At 57.8% G+C, this 16,509-nt stretch overlaps 1 protein-coding gene across 1 annotated transcript; it reads right to left on the bottom strand.

Annotated features, from left to right (window-relative positions):
• Positions 1 to 2,093: 2,093 nt before the first annotated feature.
• Positions 2,094 to 15,912, bottom strand: SCRT2 (scratch family transcriptional repressor 2). Its single transcript, XM_079128342.1, has 2 exons — positions 15,290 to 15,912; positions 2,094 to 5,090 (listed from the first exon to the last, which is right to left on the bottom strand). The coding sequence occupies exons 1-2, from the start codon at positions 15,420 to 15,422 to the stop codon at positions 4,300 to 4,302; spliced, it is 924 nt and encodes a 307-aa protein (XP_078984468.1). The 5' UTR covers positions 15,423 to 15,912; the 3' UTR covers positions 2,094 to 4,299.
• Positions 15,913 to 16,509: the final 597 nt, after the last annotated feature.

The raw sequence follows: 16,509 nt of genomic DNA, 5'->3' as shown, positions 1-16,509 counted from the left end.
TCCCTTCATACCCTTGCTGTGTCACTCATGGTGTGGGCTGGTTCCTTTTGTGGTCAGGGGATGACATGCTTTCCTGTTCATGTTCAAGGGGAAGAGAGACTAGACTACCTTTCTTAAGATAGAGGAAGCAGCAGGCGTGGTGACACATGCCTGTAATCCTGGTGACTCAAGAGGCTGAGGCGGGAGGATCACAAGTTTGAGGCTGGCCTCAGCAATCTAGCAAAACCCTGTCTCAAAAATTTTTTAAAAAGTATGGGGATGTAGGGATGAAGCTCAGCAGTAAAGTGCTTCTGGGGTCAATTTCCAGTATCAAAAAAGGAGGGGAAGGAGAGGAAGCAGTAAAGTTGTCCATAAACTTCCAGAATCCTCTTCTTAAGTCTCATTGGTCAGAATTGGTTCATGTGCCCCCTTCTGAGCCCTTGGGGGTTGGTATTACTCATATACCAGTCAAGACCATCTCTTAACTGATGTCATACCCCAACTGCATGACTGCTAATCAAGGAGGGGAGGGGTGGCGCGGATGTTGGGCCACTGTAACTGGCCTGGACACTGCCAGTGGGCACCCGCATCCGTTCCCGCCTCCCTCTAGGCTGCCTTCCAGGTGCATAGTAGAAGTTAACCCCCTTTCTCAGGCTTCTTTGCAGCAAGTTACCAGCAGTGAATTAGCTTCTGCCAGTTGGATGCACCTCTATGAAATTCCGTGGCAGAAGTGGGCAGGGACCCTCTTCCTCCGCTTCTGACTCTTGCTACCGGAGGATGGTCTTGGAGATGCTAAGTTGTTCTGTAGCAGCACTGCAGCATTGAGCCACAGCACCGTGGGGCATGGGAGGTGGTGACCCAGGCAGTGGCAGAGGCCTGCTGAACACAGGGACCCGGACCCTGTGTTCTTGTGTGTTGTGTGCTGTGGCCTTGAACTCAGTTGCACTGTGGGCTCCTGACCCTCCTCTCCCTGTCTTATTGTGGAAAAGGAAGTAGCTCTCCTGGTGACAGGACTTCTGATGTAGAGTTCTGGATGTCCAGCCCAGGACAATTCAATTTAGCCAGCAGCCAGTTCCCTGTGTTAAATATTTTCTGCTTTGAAGGGATCTAATACAAGTGTGTAGATCTGATCTAGAGCCGTTTCCGTCCCCGCACCTCAAATGGATCTAATGGACGCCACAGCTGATCAGGACGGTGTGCGGGTGCCGAGGGCTGTGTGTGGAAAGCTAAAGAATGCCACAGGGGCCCTGTCCCTCCAGACCCCACTGGAGACTGGTGGGGGGTGGTTCCCACATCCACTGTCATTGTTGGAAACACCTAGTGCGCGGCTCAGGATGCAGCACCTGTAGAGGAGTGTGAAGGGAGAGGAGAACCGGTACCAGGGTGGGGGGTTAAAAAGCAATGCACTGCCTAGAAAGGGGGACCCCCCCCATGGAGGCCCAGCAGAGTGCAGGCCCAGCCTAGCTGGATCTCCCACCCCTGCCTGGCATCTGCCCTGCCCGCCCTGCAAGGCACACAGGCCCAACTTCTTGGTGAGCCTGTGTTGGGATTGGGAGTTAGAGGCTGGCTGGGAATTGTGGTCCCACTGAAATTGGGTTTTCCTTGTTTTTGGTGTTTGTAGGACTCAAACCCAGGGCCTCAGGCATGCCAGGCAAGCACTCTACCACTGAGCTACATCCCCAGTGCCTGGGGAAGTGTTTTAGTTAGGCAAGGGCAGATTTGTATCCTGAAAGATCACCAAGACAGCTGGTTGTTCCACAGCTTCCTGAACTTTTGGTGACAGGTAACTCAAAAACTTTAGGGGTACCTCACCGGTTTTAGTTAAAGCCAACTATTTTATATGCTTGCATTTGCTGCACGCATGACTGTATACCCGTGAATATGGGGATAAAGTGGGGAGGACGGGGTTAGAGATGGGCTGTCAGCGCACAAACATGGCCCACCCTTGGGCTTATTTGGCAGGTGGAATTCAAACCGCAGTTGTTGGGGGGAGACATGCTCCTTCCAATTAGTCACAGGCTCCACTGTTCTCCAATGTCCTAGGGGAACTGGCTTCATTCACTTAGGTTGTTAATGTGGCTCTTGAACCCTTATTTGATGTATATTTAGGATCGAGGATGCCTGGGACCTTGAACATGCCAAGGAACCCCAGGTGGCAACCACAGGCTGGTCTGCCAGAGAGAGGGAAATAGAGTGGAAAAATCCAGCTCTCTCAGATGCGCCCCCCACCCCCGCAATCACAAGGTCTAGAGGCGCTGGTGAGTGGCCAAAGTCCCTTTAATATCCCTGAATTGTGTTACAAGTAATACTGCTGAAGGTGGGGAAGGGATGGGGGTCTGGGGATGAGTTGGAAGGGGAGGGAGGGGGAGCGCCAAGCGCTCATACAAAATATGGCCAAAAGGCTTAGCATGCATGGAAAATTATTGCTGTCAGAAGTTCCTATTTACAGGGTCAACACCCTCCATAATTGCTTCTGCGACCCCTCTCTCTCCCACCGTCCCCGCAGTCTCCCTTCCAGGTGGGCCTGGAGCTGGACAAAGCTCCACCCACTCTTTGAAGCCCTGGAGAAGGGCCCCAGCTGCAGGGGCCGCGCCGGTCTCCACCCTCTTTTGCGGCTGGAGACCGGGAGGGGTGGGAGAGTCCAGGACTCGTGCCCGCAAGCTGGGCGCAGAGCGATGAGGGCAGAGGCGTGTGCTTAAAGCAGAGGGCGCCAGGGCCCGTGCGCGTGGAGGTGTGTGCTTCGGTCCTCACGCGGGCATGCAAAAGCGCAGCGGAGGAGGTAGTGGCAGCCAACGGGCGGGCGGCTGGCGGCCCCGGCCCCTCTGCCCGGGAGAGTTGCATAGACGTGGCCGGGAGAGAGCGCTCCTCCCGGGGAGCGGGCCCCAGCGGGGTCCGGGGCTCAGTCGGTCCCTGGAACCTGGGGTCCCTCGAGAAGAGGAATAAATAAGAAAACGAGGAGGCTCCTCTCTCCGGGCTCCCTGGAGCAGGGGTGGAAGGCTCAGGAGGGCGGGGACCTGCCCCGTGACAGGACCTCCTGATGCCCTCTCCCTCCTCTCCCTGCCAGTTGAGGGTCAGCAGGTTCCCCTCTCATTCAGGAGTCCCCTTCCTTATCGAGTTCAGGCTCTGATGAGGGCGGGGTTTCTCCCGAGACCAGAGTGTGTGTGTGTGTGTGTGTGTGTGTGTGTGTGTGTGTGTGTGTCGGAGGGGAGGGGCAGCCCAGTATGGCCTTAGCTGTCCCTTTCCTTGCCTGGCTCCCTGACCTCCCAGTCCAGCTGGGAAGTCAGACTGTCCCTGGGTGAGGCCAAGAGATTAAATAGAATAATAAATAGGTAGATAAATAAATAAATAAATAAATACGCAAATAAATAATCGGAAGGGCCCAGCTGGACAAGGGGGGACATTGGTGAGGTGTTCCAGGCCTCCCCCACCCCGAAAATAAGGAGGGGTACCTGTAGTCCTGGGGATGGAGGAAAGTGCTCAGAGAATCTGGGGAGGGGGTAACTCCAGGCTGGAAGCCCAGGGAAGGGTTGTCCTGGGGTGATGGGTTACATTAGGGGGCAGGGCCCTGAACTGCCCCTCAGGTCCGCTCTAGGTTAGGTCAAGTCAGGAATGAGAGCTGCGAGAGGGAGGGGCATCTGGAGAGAGCAAGGTGGGACGGGTGATGAGGACCCTCCCCCCAGATTGAAGGTGAGAAGTGGAGGGGGTGGTGAGTGAATAGCTGAATCTAAGGCCCGGTACGGAGGGAATAGGAGCCCACTGAGAACCGAAGGAGGGTTAAAATGAAGATCCCCAGGTGGAACCACTGAGGGAGACTCAGAGAGACCCAAGGGATGGCCTGGGGTTGGATTGTGTTCTGCAGGGCCTTAGAGTTCAGGTGGTTAAGGGAAACTGAGGCAGACGTGAGTGGGCTTGGGCCTTAGATTCGGGGGTATCAAGAGAGGAATGGTCAGAGACTTCGTTGAGAAGAAAGGTCTGAAAGTTAGAGCGGTGCAGGGTCTGGATGAGAGAAATTTCTGACTCTAGGGCCTAGGAGATGTGCGGACCTGGTGCCTGAGTTGGGAGCCTTGAAGGCAGACAGCGGGGTCAAGGTCAGCGGTGGCAGGAAAGGACGACATGGCTAGGGCGCGCTGGGGAAGATAGTTCCGGAAGTAAGGTGTGTGTCTAGGGGCTGAAGAAGAAAGTTTTGGGTCAGGATGGGGTCCCCCCGAGGGGCATGGGCAGGGAAACGCAGCTGGGGGTTGGAGAGGGCGCTGCGGGCGCAGGTGGGGGACCCGGGGCGCGTGGGGAGCGAGTTCCGGGCGCGCGGGTCTGGCGGGAGGCTCAGCTGGCCGGGCCAGCGGGGGGCAGCGGGGGAGGCTCGGCGCCCTTGACGCAGGCGGCCTCGCAGTGCTTGTGGAGGTAGGACTTGAGCGCGAAGCTCTTGTCGCACTGGCGACAGCGGTAGTGCTTGAAGGCCGAGTGCGTCTGCATGTGCGCGCGCAGGTTGGAGCGGTCGGCGAAGGCCTTGCCGCAGTGCGCGCAGCCGAAAGGCTTCTCGCCGGTGTGCGAGCGCATGTGGCCCTGCAGCAGCCAGGGCCGCGAGAAGGCCTTGCCACACACGCCGCACTTGTGGCGCAGGTTGTGCGTGAGCACGTGCATGGCGAGCGCCGGCATGGACACGTACGCCTTGCCGCACGTCGGGCACTTGCGAGCCAGCTGGCTGTCCAGGCTGCGATGCGTCTGCTTGTGGCGGCTCAGGTTCGACGACGTGGCGTACGTCTTGCCGCACTCGGCGCACGCGTGCCGGTGCCCGCCGCCCGCCGGCGCCCCGGCGCGCCCCGCGCGCTCCCCGGCGCTCCCGGCGTCCCCCGCGCCCGCCGCGTCCCCGCCGCCCCCGCCCCGCCGCCGCCGCGAGCGCCCGTCCGAGATGAAGAAGGCGTCCATGGAGTAGCTGTCGGTCACGGCCGCCTCCCCGCGGAAGTAGCGCGCGGACAGGCTCGACTGCGGGCTTTCGGGATCGCTGTACTCCTCCGGCGCCGCGGGCGGGTACGCGGGCTCGGCGGGCGCCAGCTCCAGGCCAGGCTTCTGGTCGCCATCGTAGCCGCTCGGGGGCAGGCAGTGCGGGACATAACCTGGAGGGGCGAGAAGTGGAAGGCATTTTGAGGACGAGGCCCCGGGGAAGGCTTTCCCCCTTGAGCAGGCCCCTCCCGGCGCCCCCTAGCTCGGTGTCCCCGAGGCAGCTTTTGGAGAAGGATGGCTGCTTGTAAGACAGTGTCGCGAGCCTCGAAGGTATTGCTATACCCAATTTGCAGGTGGGGAAACTGAGGCAGAGACACGCAGTCTAAACTAACAGCGATGGGAGGTGGAACCAAGTTTCAAATCTCATTTCTCTTTTTCCAAGAGCATTCTGCTTTCCCCGTCCTATAACTTCTGTGGACCTCAGTTTGCCCATCTGTAAACTGGAGCTTGTAGCCGGACCCCTGGCACACGCCTGTAGTTGGAGCTACTTGCCAGGCCGAGGTGGAAAAATCGCTTTTCGCCAGGAGTTCAAGGTCAGCCTGGAATTACAAGTTCTACTTTTTAAGTTTTTGTTTTTTAAGTGGCACTTGTCATTGGACAACCCCTACCAGGGTCGTTGGGAGGACCAGGTAGGCGCTGCCTTGGTGCTTTACATACCTTAACTTACTTAATCGTCTCAGGAAGTAGTATTATTAGAGCCCCCGTTTTACATGTAAGGAAATTGAGAAAGAGAAGTGCATACAATAATTGCTATATAAGTGGTAGGTATTATAATTATGCCTTTTACTTGCTTGAGAAAGTGACTGCGCTGAAGATTATTTAATTATCTGACTCCTGCTCTGCACTTTGAGCTTCCCAGGGCCGGATCTGTGTGCCCAGCCAGTGCCTGGCTCTCAGTAGGTGTGCCAGACCCACCTCCCGGGGTTGCCAGAGGATTCACGAGGGGTCAAGTGTGTGGCATGTTATAGCTGTGGCACAAAGAGAACCTCCTTGTGTTTGCTCCCAAACCTGATCTGCCCTTGGCTCTAGAAGTCTCCCTGAGCCCCTGGTGACTATTCGCCTCCCCCTCCTCCTACTCGTGGCTGGAGTTGGACCAGAATTCCCGTCTGTCATGTTTGAGTGACTGGTGCATGGGCAGGCTGGCTCTTCCCCAGGGGATTCCACAGGGGCTTCTGGAGGACAGGGGCCACCCCCACTTGTCTCCGCTTCCTGTGGCCTCCCCTGGTTCCAGCACCTTCCCTGGGCTCTCTGGAGGGTTTCTGGCAGACAATGAACAAACTTATCATCCTGGCACTTAATTACCCAGCGTTCCCCTTGTCCTTTCATTCCAGAGAACAATGGAAGTTTGACCCCTTCTGAGGCTTCACAGCTGGGGAGTGGCAAGTCCCATTTGACCCTCTCCATCTGACCCCTGAGACCTAGGATGGCCCCTCTCACGCCCCCATGAAGGGAGCAGGTGGGGACTTGGGCTTTGTAAGCCTGAGGATGACTCAGACCTCCAGACTCCCCTGGGCCCTCTCGTCCAAGGGCCTGGCTGACTCAGCCTTCAGGCCTTTGCCTCTCTCTCGCCTGGCATTTGGGTGGGCATGGGGTGAAGTCCGCAGACTTCCCAGCACACCAGGTGAGGGTGTGTTCTTATCTTTTCCTGTCCCTTCAGCGGCTGGCACAGGGCCCTGTGCGCAGAGGTGGCTGTGGACTGTGGTGTGGGTGATTCTGGAGCAAGGTGCTCTGTGGTCAGAAGCGGGGTGGGGGCAGTGGTGGAGACAGTTTTTAATCCACGGGGAGGAGGTGCCCAGCTTCTCAGCACCCCATCTCCCCGCCCATCTGCCTTTGGCGTGGAGGGTGTCCCACCTCCCACCCCAGGTAGCAGCCTGGAGTTCAGCGCCCAGAGTGCTGGGGTAGCGCCGGGGACTGAGTTAAGTACTTTTTTGGGCACTCCAGACCCCTCCTTCTCCTCTCGGATCCTCTCACACAGTAATCACCTGTGGTGGTAACAACAGGGACATGTGCTGAGCATGTGCTAGTTGCCAGGCTCTGTGCCATCCCTGCCCTGGCTCATCCCAACAGTCCTTATTAGTTAAAGAACCTGAGGTACAAGTGGCGATGGTCCCTCATGCCCAGGGTGCACGCCCCCCTTGTTTCCTGCACCCCTGGAGGTCCTGAAGAAGGGTCTGTGACTCAGCTGCCACCTAGCACCAGGGACTCAGCCAATGGGCATTTGATAGGTATTTGGGAAATGAATGATAGAGATTTGCCCGGCAGCCCGGCAGGGTCTGCTGTAGGGTGGACAGGTCTGCCTGAGCCATGGGAAGGGGAGGATGATCTGGTTCCCCAGCACAGATTCTAGCTGAGTGACCTTGGGCAAGTCCATCTCTCTCTGCTTTGGGTCTTTTTTCTGGAAATGAGTTTAGTATGGGATCCACTTGGAGGCTGGGACTGATCATGTGACTGGGACTTTGCATTGTTCTCTTATTAAAGAAGAATGACATATTGGTGAAGAGCACGGCTTTGATGCCAGACTGCCTGGATTGAGTTCTGGCTTTACCATTCCCAGCTGTGTGACCTTGGACAAACGATTCGCCTTCTCTCCGCCTCTACAGTTTCAGTAGGGAGTCCAGCAATGAAGTAGCAACGAATAAATAACCCCGACACTCCGAGAACACTAATGTGGCGTTAGTGAGCACACTCTCCCCTCCTGACTGTACCATTTTACAGATGAGAACTCCTAGGCACAAGGAAGTTAAGTAACATGGCTAGGGTCATGCAGCCAGGAAGTCAGAGCCAGAATGGCAGCCGGTGCCTGGCCCCCAGTACACCCACAATACGTGTTGGCTGTTGCCAGCAACAATCAGTCTCCCCAGCTGCATTTCTGGGCTGCGGTTTTCTTGGTGTCCACCCTGATACATCTTGCTGATCCTCTCTGGGCCTCTGTTTCCTCATCCAGAATTTCCCCCCTCACTTGCTAAGGAGAAAACTTCTGGTACACAGGAACTCAGAGAACCAGGCAGCCCTCACCAGAATGAGAGTGCTGGCCACACTCAGCGCCCTCTGCTGGCAGACATTAGCACTGCAACACTCTACTCCTGACGCTGATGTCTTTCTGTAGAAATAAGGGTGCCTCAAAACAGCTCAGGAATGCCTTCAGGACAGACGTGATTGCCCAGTGGCTGTGAAGTCTGACATGGGTTGGGAGCACCATATGCAAGTTTGATCATGTCAGGAGGCGATTCTAACTCGCTTTGAGACCTTGACCAGGTGACTTATCCTCTCTGGGCTCAGTCTACAGGAAGAAGGTTGGGATGCTCTGAAGACTTACTGCATTGTGGATGAAATAATCCCTCCATGATGCCCTGCGTCCCTTCCACTCCCTGCTCCTCCAAGTTGACTTCATTTTTCTCAGGTTCACGGACATCTCCCTGTGTGTGTTTGGGCAAGTTCCTTGCCACATCTTCATAAGGGAGTTCATAATGGGATCAGATGAGTTAATGTGTGTAAAGTGCTTAGTACGAGGCCAGTCCCATAATAGCTAGCCTCTCAAGCTGCTATGATCGGTATTATTCCTACATTTTCTGGTGATATCCTAATCTGCCAAAGAGTAGGAAATACACATAGGTATCTCAAGCTGCTGTGTGACTGTGGGAAAGCCACTTCACCTCTCTGGGTCTCAACCCTGGAAAATCCTTCAGGACACCGTACACCATGTTCTCCCCCTATGCGTGGAACCTAGACAGGTTTTGGGTGCCTTCTCTGTCCCAGGAGTGAGTAGGAGGCTGAGCTGCCTGTTCCACAGGGGTTGAGACAGCTCCCTCTCCTTTTTGTTTGGGTCCCAACAGAGACCAGAAAGAGCTGGGACTCAGAGAAAAGAGACCTGGTTGTCACCCTGGCCTATGCACATACAGCCTAGCTGTGTGACCCTTGGGCAAGTCATGCTGCCTCTTTGGACTGAAATTTCCCATTTGAGAGATGGTTACCTGATTTACCCTCGTAGGGCCATGGGAAAGGTCCAGAAACACAGAGAGGTGCCCGTGTCACCTGAGAATGACTGGTTTTTCCTGCCCAAGAGTCTTAATTCTTTAGACAGAAGGTCAAGAATCCAATGGAAAATAATATATATATATATATTATATATATGGACATTATATATATGGACAAAGGAGTGGCAGAAAGGGAAATATATGACAATTAATAAATGTGCTGGGTTCTCTGCAGACACCATCTCATTTAACTGCCTGACCCCGCAGTGAGAGTGGGGACCTGTAACAGTTCCAGGGACTGCCTGCTTCTAGCCGGCACCAGCCCTGTGTGCCGTGTAGCACACTGCACTGTACCAGAGGCCCAGGGAGGGCAGAGAGTCTGCCCAAGGTCACTGCAGGGGAGTCAGGTTGAACCCTCCAAAGCCCATGCTTTCTCCAGAACACCAGAGAGGGCCTGGACTGTGCTGGGGAAGGAAGGTGGGGGCCTGGCAGGGCAGTGGGTGTTGGAATAGGGGAGGACCCGCTGTCCTAGATAATGCTCCAGCACCCTGTGAGTTTTTATAATTAATGCTTGACAAACACTTATTGAGCACTTACTGTGTGCAGGGCTCCCTGCTAAGTGCTTCCTGCTCATTAGCTCAGGTCTCAGATCGGGTCTTCCCAGGCCCTTGTGCATAAGCAGCCTAAGCCCAGAGAGGGCCCTTGACCTACCTCAGGTCACAGAACAAACTCTCACAGAGTCAGGGTGGCCTCCTTTTCTTAATGGAGCCGGTCCAGGGCTCCTTTCCCCAGTGTCTCCCAGACTCCGAGGGTGCCAGGCTGCCTGAGGGAATTTCAAGCCCCATTCCCACCTCCCTGTCCTGAAATGGGCAGGAAAAGAGAGGGGCCCGGTGGGGGACGGCTTCCCAGGTGGCCTGGTTTCCTGAAGAGGGCTTGGCCCTGCGGGCTGGGGGGCTGCAGGGGCTGCTGCGTGGGTATATTTAGAGCTGCTTCTTGCTGTGCCAGGGCCTCGGGCCTCGAGAATTAGCTCCAGCCAGCTGAGCAGAAAGCCAGGTCTGTCAGCAGCAAAGCGGGATAAAAATAGTTTCTCCTGTCTGCTTGCAGAGCTGGGCACAGGGGCCGGGTACCTCCCCCTCCCCTTGTTATAGCATCTTTGTTAGCGGTTCCCTGGGCACTGGACCAGAAATGACACCCACCTCCTCCAAAGGCCTGGCAGCTGGTACATCTGCCCACAGGGAGGGGGTCCTGGAGTCTAGGGAAGCAGGCCCACCATGACCAGGGCTACAGGATGTGGGGCCCATGCCCACTGCCCCAGGCCCAGGGAGCTTCCAGAGAATTCCAGGACCCCTCCTCATGCCCCTGCACCCCAACTTTCTGATATTCCCCATATTCAGGTCTTTCCATGGCCCGCAGGGAGTCCTTGACTCTGTGGGAATCAATAGGAAAGAGCTTTCAGGGGGTTGCAGAGATGGGCGTGAACTACTCGGGGTCTCCAATGACCAGGCCCTCACAGAGGGTCTCCGGAGGGGCTTGGCTGGGCCTCCTCCTGGAGACGGGTGTGCAGCTGTGTCCCGCCTCGTCCCCAGGCCCCCTGCTTTCTGCCCTGCCCTCCCTGTGCTCTAGAAGGGTGCTGTCAGGGCTGCTCTGCACACCCTGCTACCCAGAGGCTGCCAGAAGGCTTTTCTCTGAGGGAAGCCACATCTGGCCCTGGACCTCTGGGCCTCACTGCACTCCGCGTGACTTACGTGCTCCCCAAGAGCCTCCAGGCTGTGGGCCCCCCAAACATGCGGACGAAGCACAGGAGGGAGGCCTACGTGTGCTCTGGTGATTTGGGGTGCCCCGCTCGGTTTGGCCTCTGCCGGGTGCAGCGCGCCCTCTCCGGCCCTGCCGCCCTCTGCCCTCTGTGTGTGCAGCCCGCGCCCCGGGGATGCATAAACCCTGGCCGACCTAAGGGACTCTGCTTCCCTCCGGATCTCCCTCAGGAATCACAGACGCACGTCCAAGGTGTGGAGCTCAGTGTGGGCCTCAGGCTTTGGTGGGAACCGAGGGCCCCCGATTTCCATGGAGCCCTTATGGTCCCACATTCCCACTGAACCCTACTAGGCCATAGGAAAACCAGACTCTGCGTCTCCAGAAAGAGTGGAAAGAGATCATGTTCCATGGCTCAGTGTCCTGAGAGAGACTGGGGCTGGGGTGGGGAAGACTGGCTAGGGCCCCCAAAGCTAATGGTGGACCTAAGACTTGAACACAGCCAGGTTCGGCGATGGACCTGGATATGACGTTGAACTGGAGATTGGACCTGGATCTTGATCTCAGGCCAGTTCCTAGACCTGGACACTTGAACTCAGACATGGAATTCGCCCTGAATATCAGACCTGTACCTATAGCTTCAGACACTGATCTGGGACCTAGACTCGGATGTAGACATAGGACCTGGACCTCAGATCTGGACCTGGACTTTGAACCTGGATCTCTGACTTGTCTTTAATCTGGACCTTAGATCTGGACCAAGGCCACGATGCCAGGGAACGCTGAGGTTATGGACGACTCAGATGGGTCTTCTGTGTCCTCAGGCACCTCCCCAGCCCTACTCTGTGCTACCCTGCCAGGGGATTGGGGCAGCCCTTTTGCATCCCTGTCCCCCAAGTGGACCTTCTCAGGTCTGGGTTAAGTGTGCAGCCGCTGGGGCTGCTCAGCTAGGCTCCTGGCCTGGCCTGGAGCGACGACTCGGCGCCATCAAAGGGAGCGAGAGGAAGCGGGTGCTGGTATAATGTGGTCGAGGAGATGAACCCGTGGGTAGAAGGAAGGCTTCCTCAGCCTGCTGGGAGGCTTAATGCAGCTGCAGAGGACAGACACCGGCGTTATTGGATTGGCATTGATCCCTCAGCTGCCTGGGTCAGATGCACTCTGAGAGTCTGGGGGTAGGAGAGGGACGGGGGTGCCGACTCCAGCTGGAGTTCAGAGTTAAGCATGAGGCGGACGTGGAGACTCCAGGACATGTCCTTTGCAGGGGGTCCGTGGAGACCACTGACACACAGATGGATGAACAGCCTCCTTCTCTGGGGTGGCTGAGGGTCCCAGCATCACCCCAGAGGGAGGCCTGGGTCTGTGAGGGGTGGGCTGGGTGGAGGTGGAGTGTGAGGTTCTGTCGGGGTTAGGAGGATGTGGGCTGTGGCGTCTCTGGGAGAGACTGCCTCTGTCCCTAGAATCACCCAGGGGAGAAGAGAGGGAACAGGGGCCGTGGGGCAGAAGCACAGGAGGAGCGCCCGGCCGGAGAGACGTGGAGGGGATGGGAAATGAGACCTTATCCCTCTTCCTCGGGAGCTCTGCAGAGAGACCTGGCGCTTTCTCCATCGGGGGCATGTCCCTTCCCCATTTTGAGGTTCTGTGGGCTTGGGGGCTGCCTGGAGCTCAGATACACCTGGCACCTTCTGCCCCGCCAGGCAGCAGAGGCGGAAGAGGAGGGAGTAGGCAGGAGAAGAGCGAGGCTCAGGGGAGGGTGCGCCCTGCGCGCCTGTGTGGGAGGAATCCTCCAGGAATTCTCTAGCAATCCCAGGCGTTCCCAGAGCATGGGGGCGGGCACACCTCTTTAATTTGGGGTCTTGCGTAGTTATCAGTTAGGAACCTGGGGTTCCGCTGACCTCCACTTTGACAGCCGCCCCCAGCTGCACCCCCTGGGTTCGCCTCTCACCAGCCTCATCCTGACCCTGCAGGCTGAGCTGCAGGAACGGCTTGTAAGAGGATCTTTCTAATAACTGGAACTATCTCCCGCCCCAGGCCCTCCTCCCCGCCTCCCTCCGCTCCGCCCCTCCTCTCTTTCTCCTTGTTTACCCAGCACACTTACACACGCTGGGAGAAAAAAAACGTCGGCTCAGCAATTTTTCACACTTCCCTCAAACGCTCAGCAAGGTTATTTCCGGCAGAGCAGAGACAACGGGGCCACCAGGAGCCGGTGGGCTCTCCAAAGAGCCCCAAGACCCCCCCACCCCCACCCAGCCATGGAGTCAGGGAGCCCTCACTGCCCAGTCTGGCCACACCCCAGGAAGGGAGATGCCCCTGAAAGCAGGAAAGGGCAGACCCTGCGTTTCCTAGTCATACTTAGGCTTGCCCCCCACCCCCCACCCTAGCGCTGGCTGTCCCCAGTAGACAGCTGAGGTGGCCAGGTCAGAGTGCCCGTCCTCACTGTGGGCAGCCTGCAGAGTGAAACTAAGAAAAATGCCTGACTGCAGAAACTCTGCCACCCTCAGCCAGGGGCATATGTTCACAGAGCCCCAGGGAACCCTAACAATGGCTGCCTAGCATTTGGTTAGACCCTTGTCCAGGCGTCTTTAGTGCCTCTCACAACCACACTTGACCTTCATGGAAGCTGAGCTCGTCAAAGTTTGGAGGACGTTTAGTTCGTGACATCCAAACCCTTTCACGGCTGGGGAGGCTGAGGACCAGAGAAGGGAAGACACTTGCCCAAGGTCACACAGCAAGTCAGAGACCTAGAGCCCAGGCCCCCCATGTTTCAGGCCAGGCTATCAGGCCAGTCTAAGGATTCCCCAGAGGCTAGTGAGTTCATCTAGAGCCCTTTGGGGAAAGAGGTTCACAGATAGGGGTGATTCTGGGGTGTCAAACCTGGTAGGAACTCCACAGAAACAGCACTGTCCCCACCCTGCTGCCCACCATTCACTTGGGGGTTCCTTTTGAAACCTGTTTGGCCTGAATTCAAGGCCAGGCATTCTCTAAGGAACAGCCCACGGATTTGGCTGCGCGTGGGAAATTCTCTGATCTTCTCTGGGCTTCCTCAGCTGGCATGGGGAGAGGACCAAGGCGACCTCAGTGGGAGGGAGCCTGGAGCTTTGTGTGAGCCCCTAAGGGATCCATATGCATCTTGCAGTACTTCAGTTTCTCCCAGCTCCCAGCACATACTCCCCAGCCTTGGCATGGCCCCAGGTCCACCCTCTGTCCTACCAGCCTCAGCCCAGCCATATCCCTCAGCTTCTGTCTTCCACCCCATGAAGCCCTAGGGTCAAGAGGAGAGGAGAGGACAATAAGGGGTGTGTGGCAGAAGGGAAGGGGTTGTGTTGGTGGCTGGGGAGGCCAGGGGCGGAGGGGCTGAAGCGGAGTCTGTGACTGCTCCCTAACTTCTTTGACCTTGATGAGGTCACGGGTCCCTTTGCCCGGCACCCTCTCTCTACCTGGCATGACAGAGTATTGGGACATGGGTGAAGTGCCCGGAAATCCCCAGGCGGAGCCCCTGCCTCCCGACTCCTGTCTTTGCCATCTCAGCCTCCCCATCCCGAGCTCTTTCTTCTCTGCTTTCTCCTCTCTCTCTGATATGCACACACATGCACATATACACACACCCCAAAGCTGATGCCACACTTGATGTCAGATCTCTCACTACCAAAGTGACTCCTCCTCTCCAGACACCTGCCCTGAAGGGGGCCGTCAGAGGAGAGTCCTTTTGTGATCCCTTTGATGGAGGTGGGGGCCCACAGCACAGTCACTTCCCTAGCCTTCAGAGATCACCCCCTTTGGGGCCCGGATGACCTCTCTTGTCCCCCAAACCCTTGTCCCTGCAGGAACTTGCTCTAAGAAGAGCAGGGGGTGGGGGTGGGGCAGGCAGCAGGGGAGGCTTACAAGGAGCAGCAGGGTTGGCTCTGGAGGGAGGCAAGAAGCTGGTGCTGGGGATGGAGTGCAGCTCAGGGGACCAGGAGCCACTTTGGGGGAACCCCTCCCAGAAATCCCCTCTTCTTTGAGGTCCCTAGGACAGGCCCAGCCTTTGGCAGGCATGTGGCTGAGGGTAACAAAAGAGTTATTTAGAGAGGGGGGGTCTGGGAGCACTTGTCTGGCATCACCAGGGGGAGCGGGTCTGAAGGGAGGGGATGCCTTCAGCTACCCCCAGGGAGCCAAGCCCATCTCCCCAGGGACTGGTAGTCCAGGCCCCTTTACCTTCCCCAGCAGGAGCGCGCAGCCAGCCAGCCTCCGTCCTTTGACCAGGGAGAGGGTACCCTCCGACTGCCTTGTGCATGACCCCCCAGCATCAGCCCTTCCTGAGCTCCCTCTCCGTCTGTATTCTCCCATCACCCCCCTGACTCCAGCCCTGTTCTAGGGCCACAACTTTCAAAGTCCCGGCTGGCGTGTGGCTGTGGGATGGGCCGACCCTGTGACTTTCCCTTTGTACGACCTAGCCCCAGCCCCGCCCGCCCGGCCCTCGGGAAGTCCGGGAGGCGCTCCCGGCCCGAGAGATCTCCTCCCGGGGTTCCCTGCAGTGCGCGCCCCTCCTCGTGGTCCAAGTTGGGGAGGGCCCGAGCTCCCCTCCCCACTGCCCCCCGCCCGGTCCCACTCACCGTTGTCCCCGGGAGGCCCCCGGGCGCCAGGCAGCACGTAGGCAGTCTCCAAGGGGTGGTAGGTGGGGGCCGGCACCCCGCTGCACTGGAAGCCGTCCCCTTTGATCTTCTTCACCAAGAAGGAGCGCGGCATGGTGCAGCTGGCGGGGGGCTCGGCGGGGGGCACTTGCGCGGGGCCCCGGTGGGGGGAGGCGGCCAGCCGGGCGCGATTGGCTGTCCGCGCGGGTTTCAGCACTGGACAGCTCCCAGCGGGCGGGCCGACGGGCGGCCGCTCGGAGCCGGCACCGGCGGCGGCGGCCCCGGCTCGGGCTCGGGCTCGGGCTCGGGCTCCCGCTCGGGCTTGGCGGCGGCGGCGTGCAGACAGGCGATCGCTGGAGCTGTGCTCAGCACTCCGGCTGCCGGCTTTATATGGGACGCAGGCTGGAGGAGATCAGGTGGTCCCCTAGCAATGGAACTGTTCAGCGCTCTAATCCATCAAATGTCCCCCAGGACAATCGCTCCGCACACGTTCCCCTGAACCGGCGGCGGTGGGGGCAGGCCAGGCGCAGGGAACAGCGAGCAGGCAGGAGGGGAGAAAGTGAGGGCGAGAAAGGCGCAGAGACAGAGACGGAGAAAGGGGAGTGTGTGTGTGTGTGTGTGTGTGTGTGTGTGTGTGTGTGAGAGAGAGAGAGAGAGAGAGAGAGAGAGAGAGAGAGAGAGAGAGAGAGAGAAACATGCAGAGAAAGAGAGAGATGCACGCTGAAAAAGGTAGAAATAGAAGCAGAGAGACCAAGATAAGGACAAAAAGACACAAGAGAGAAGCAGAGAGAGAAGAAAGACAGGCCGGAGAAAGTAGCGACACACTCCCGCTCCCGCAGGAGGAAGAGAGATCAAGACACACAAAAAGGAAGCCCCCCAGGGAGGCAAAGAAAGGGAAAGAAAAGTGAGAGGGAGAAACTGAGGAGCAGAGGGAGGGCAGTCCTGGACGGGCGGGGTTCAGGAACATGGGGGCACCAGGAAGGGGGTGCAAGGAGAAGAGAGCGTCCTCGGCCACCGGCGACCCCCCTCCTGCCTGCAGTGTTCCCCCTCTGCCCCAGTTCTGAAGTGGCCAGTGTGGACACCAGCTTTAACTAGAGGAAGTGTCCCCACCCCCAGCTGGGGCGCCTGCTGGAGCCTCCTGTTGGGTTTGGGGCTCAACTTTCTTCTCCCAGAACTGGTGGGGGGAGCAAGTCCCCCATGCC

The sequence above is a fragment of the Sciurus vulgaris genome, assembly GCF_902686455.1.
Source record: "Sciurus vulgaris genome assembly, chromosome: 2".
Lineage (NCBI taxonomy): Eukaryota > Metazoa > Chordata > Mammalia > Rodentia > Sciuridae > Sciurus > Sciurus vulgaris.
The sequence above is the reverse complement of the archived record's forward strand: the minus strand, read 5'-3'. Positions and strand labels throughout refer to the sequence as shown.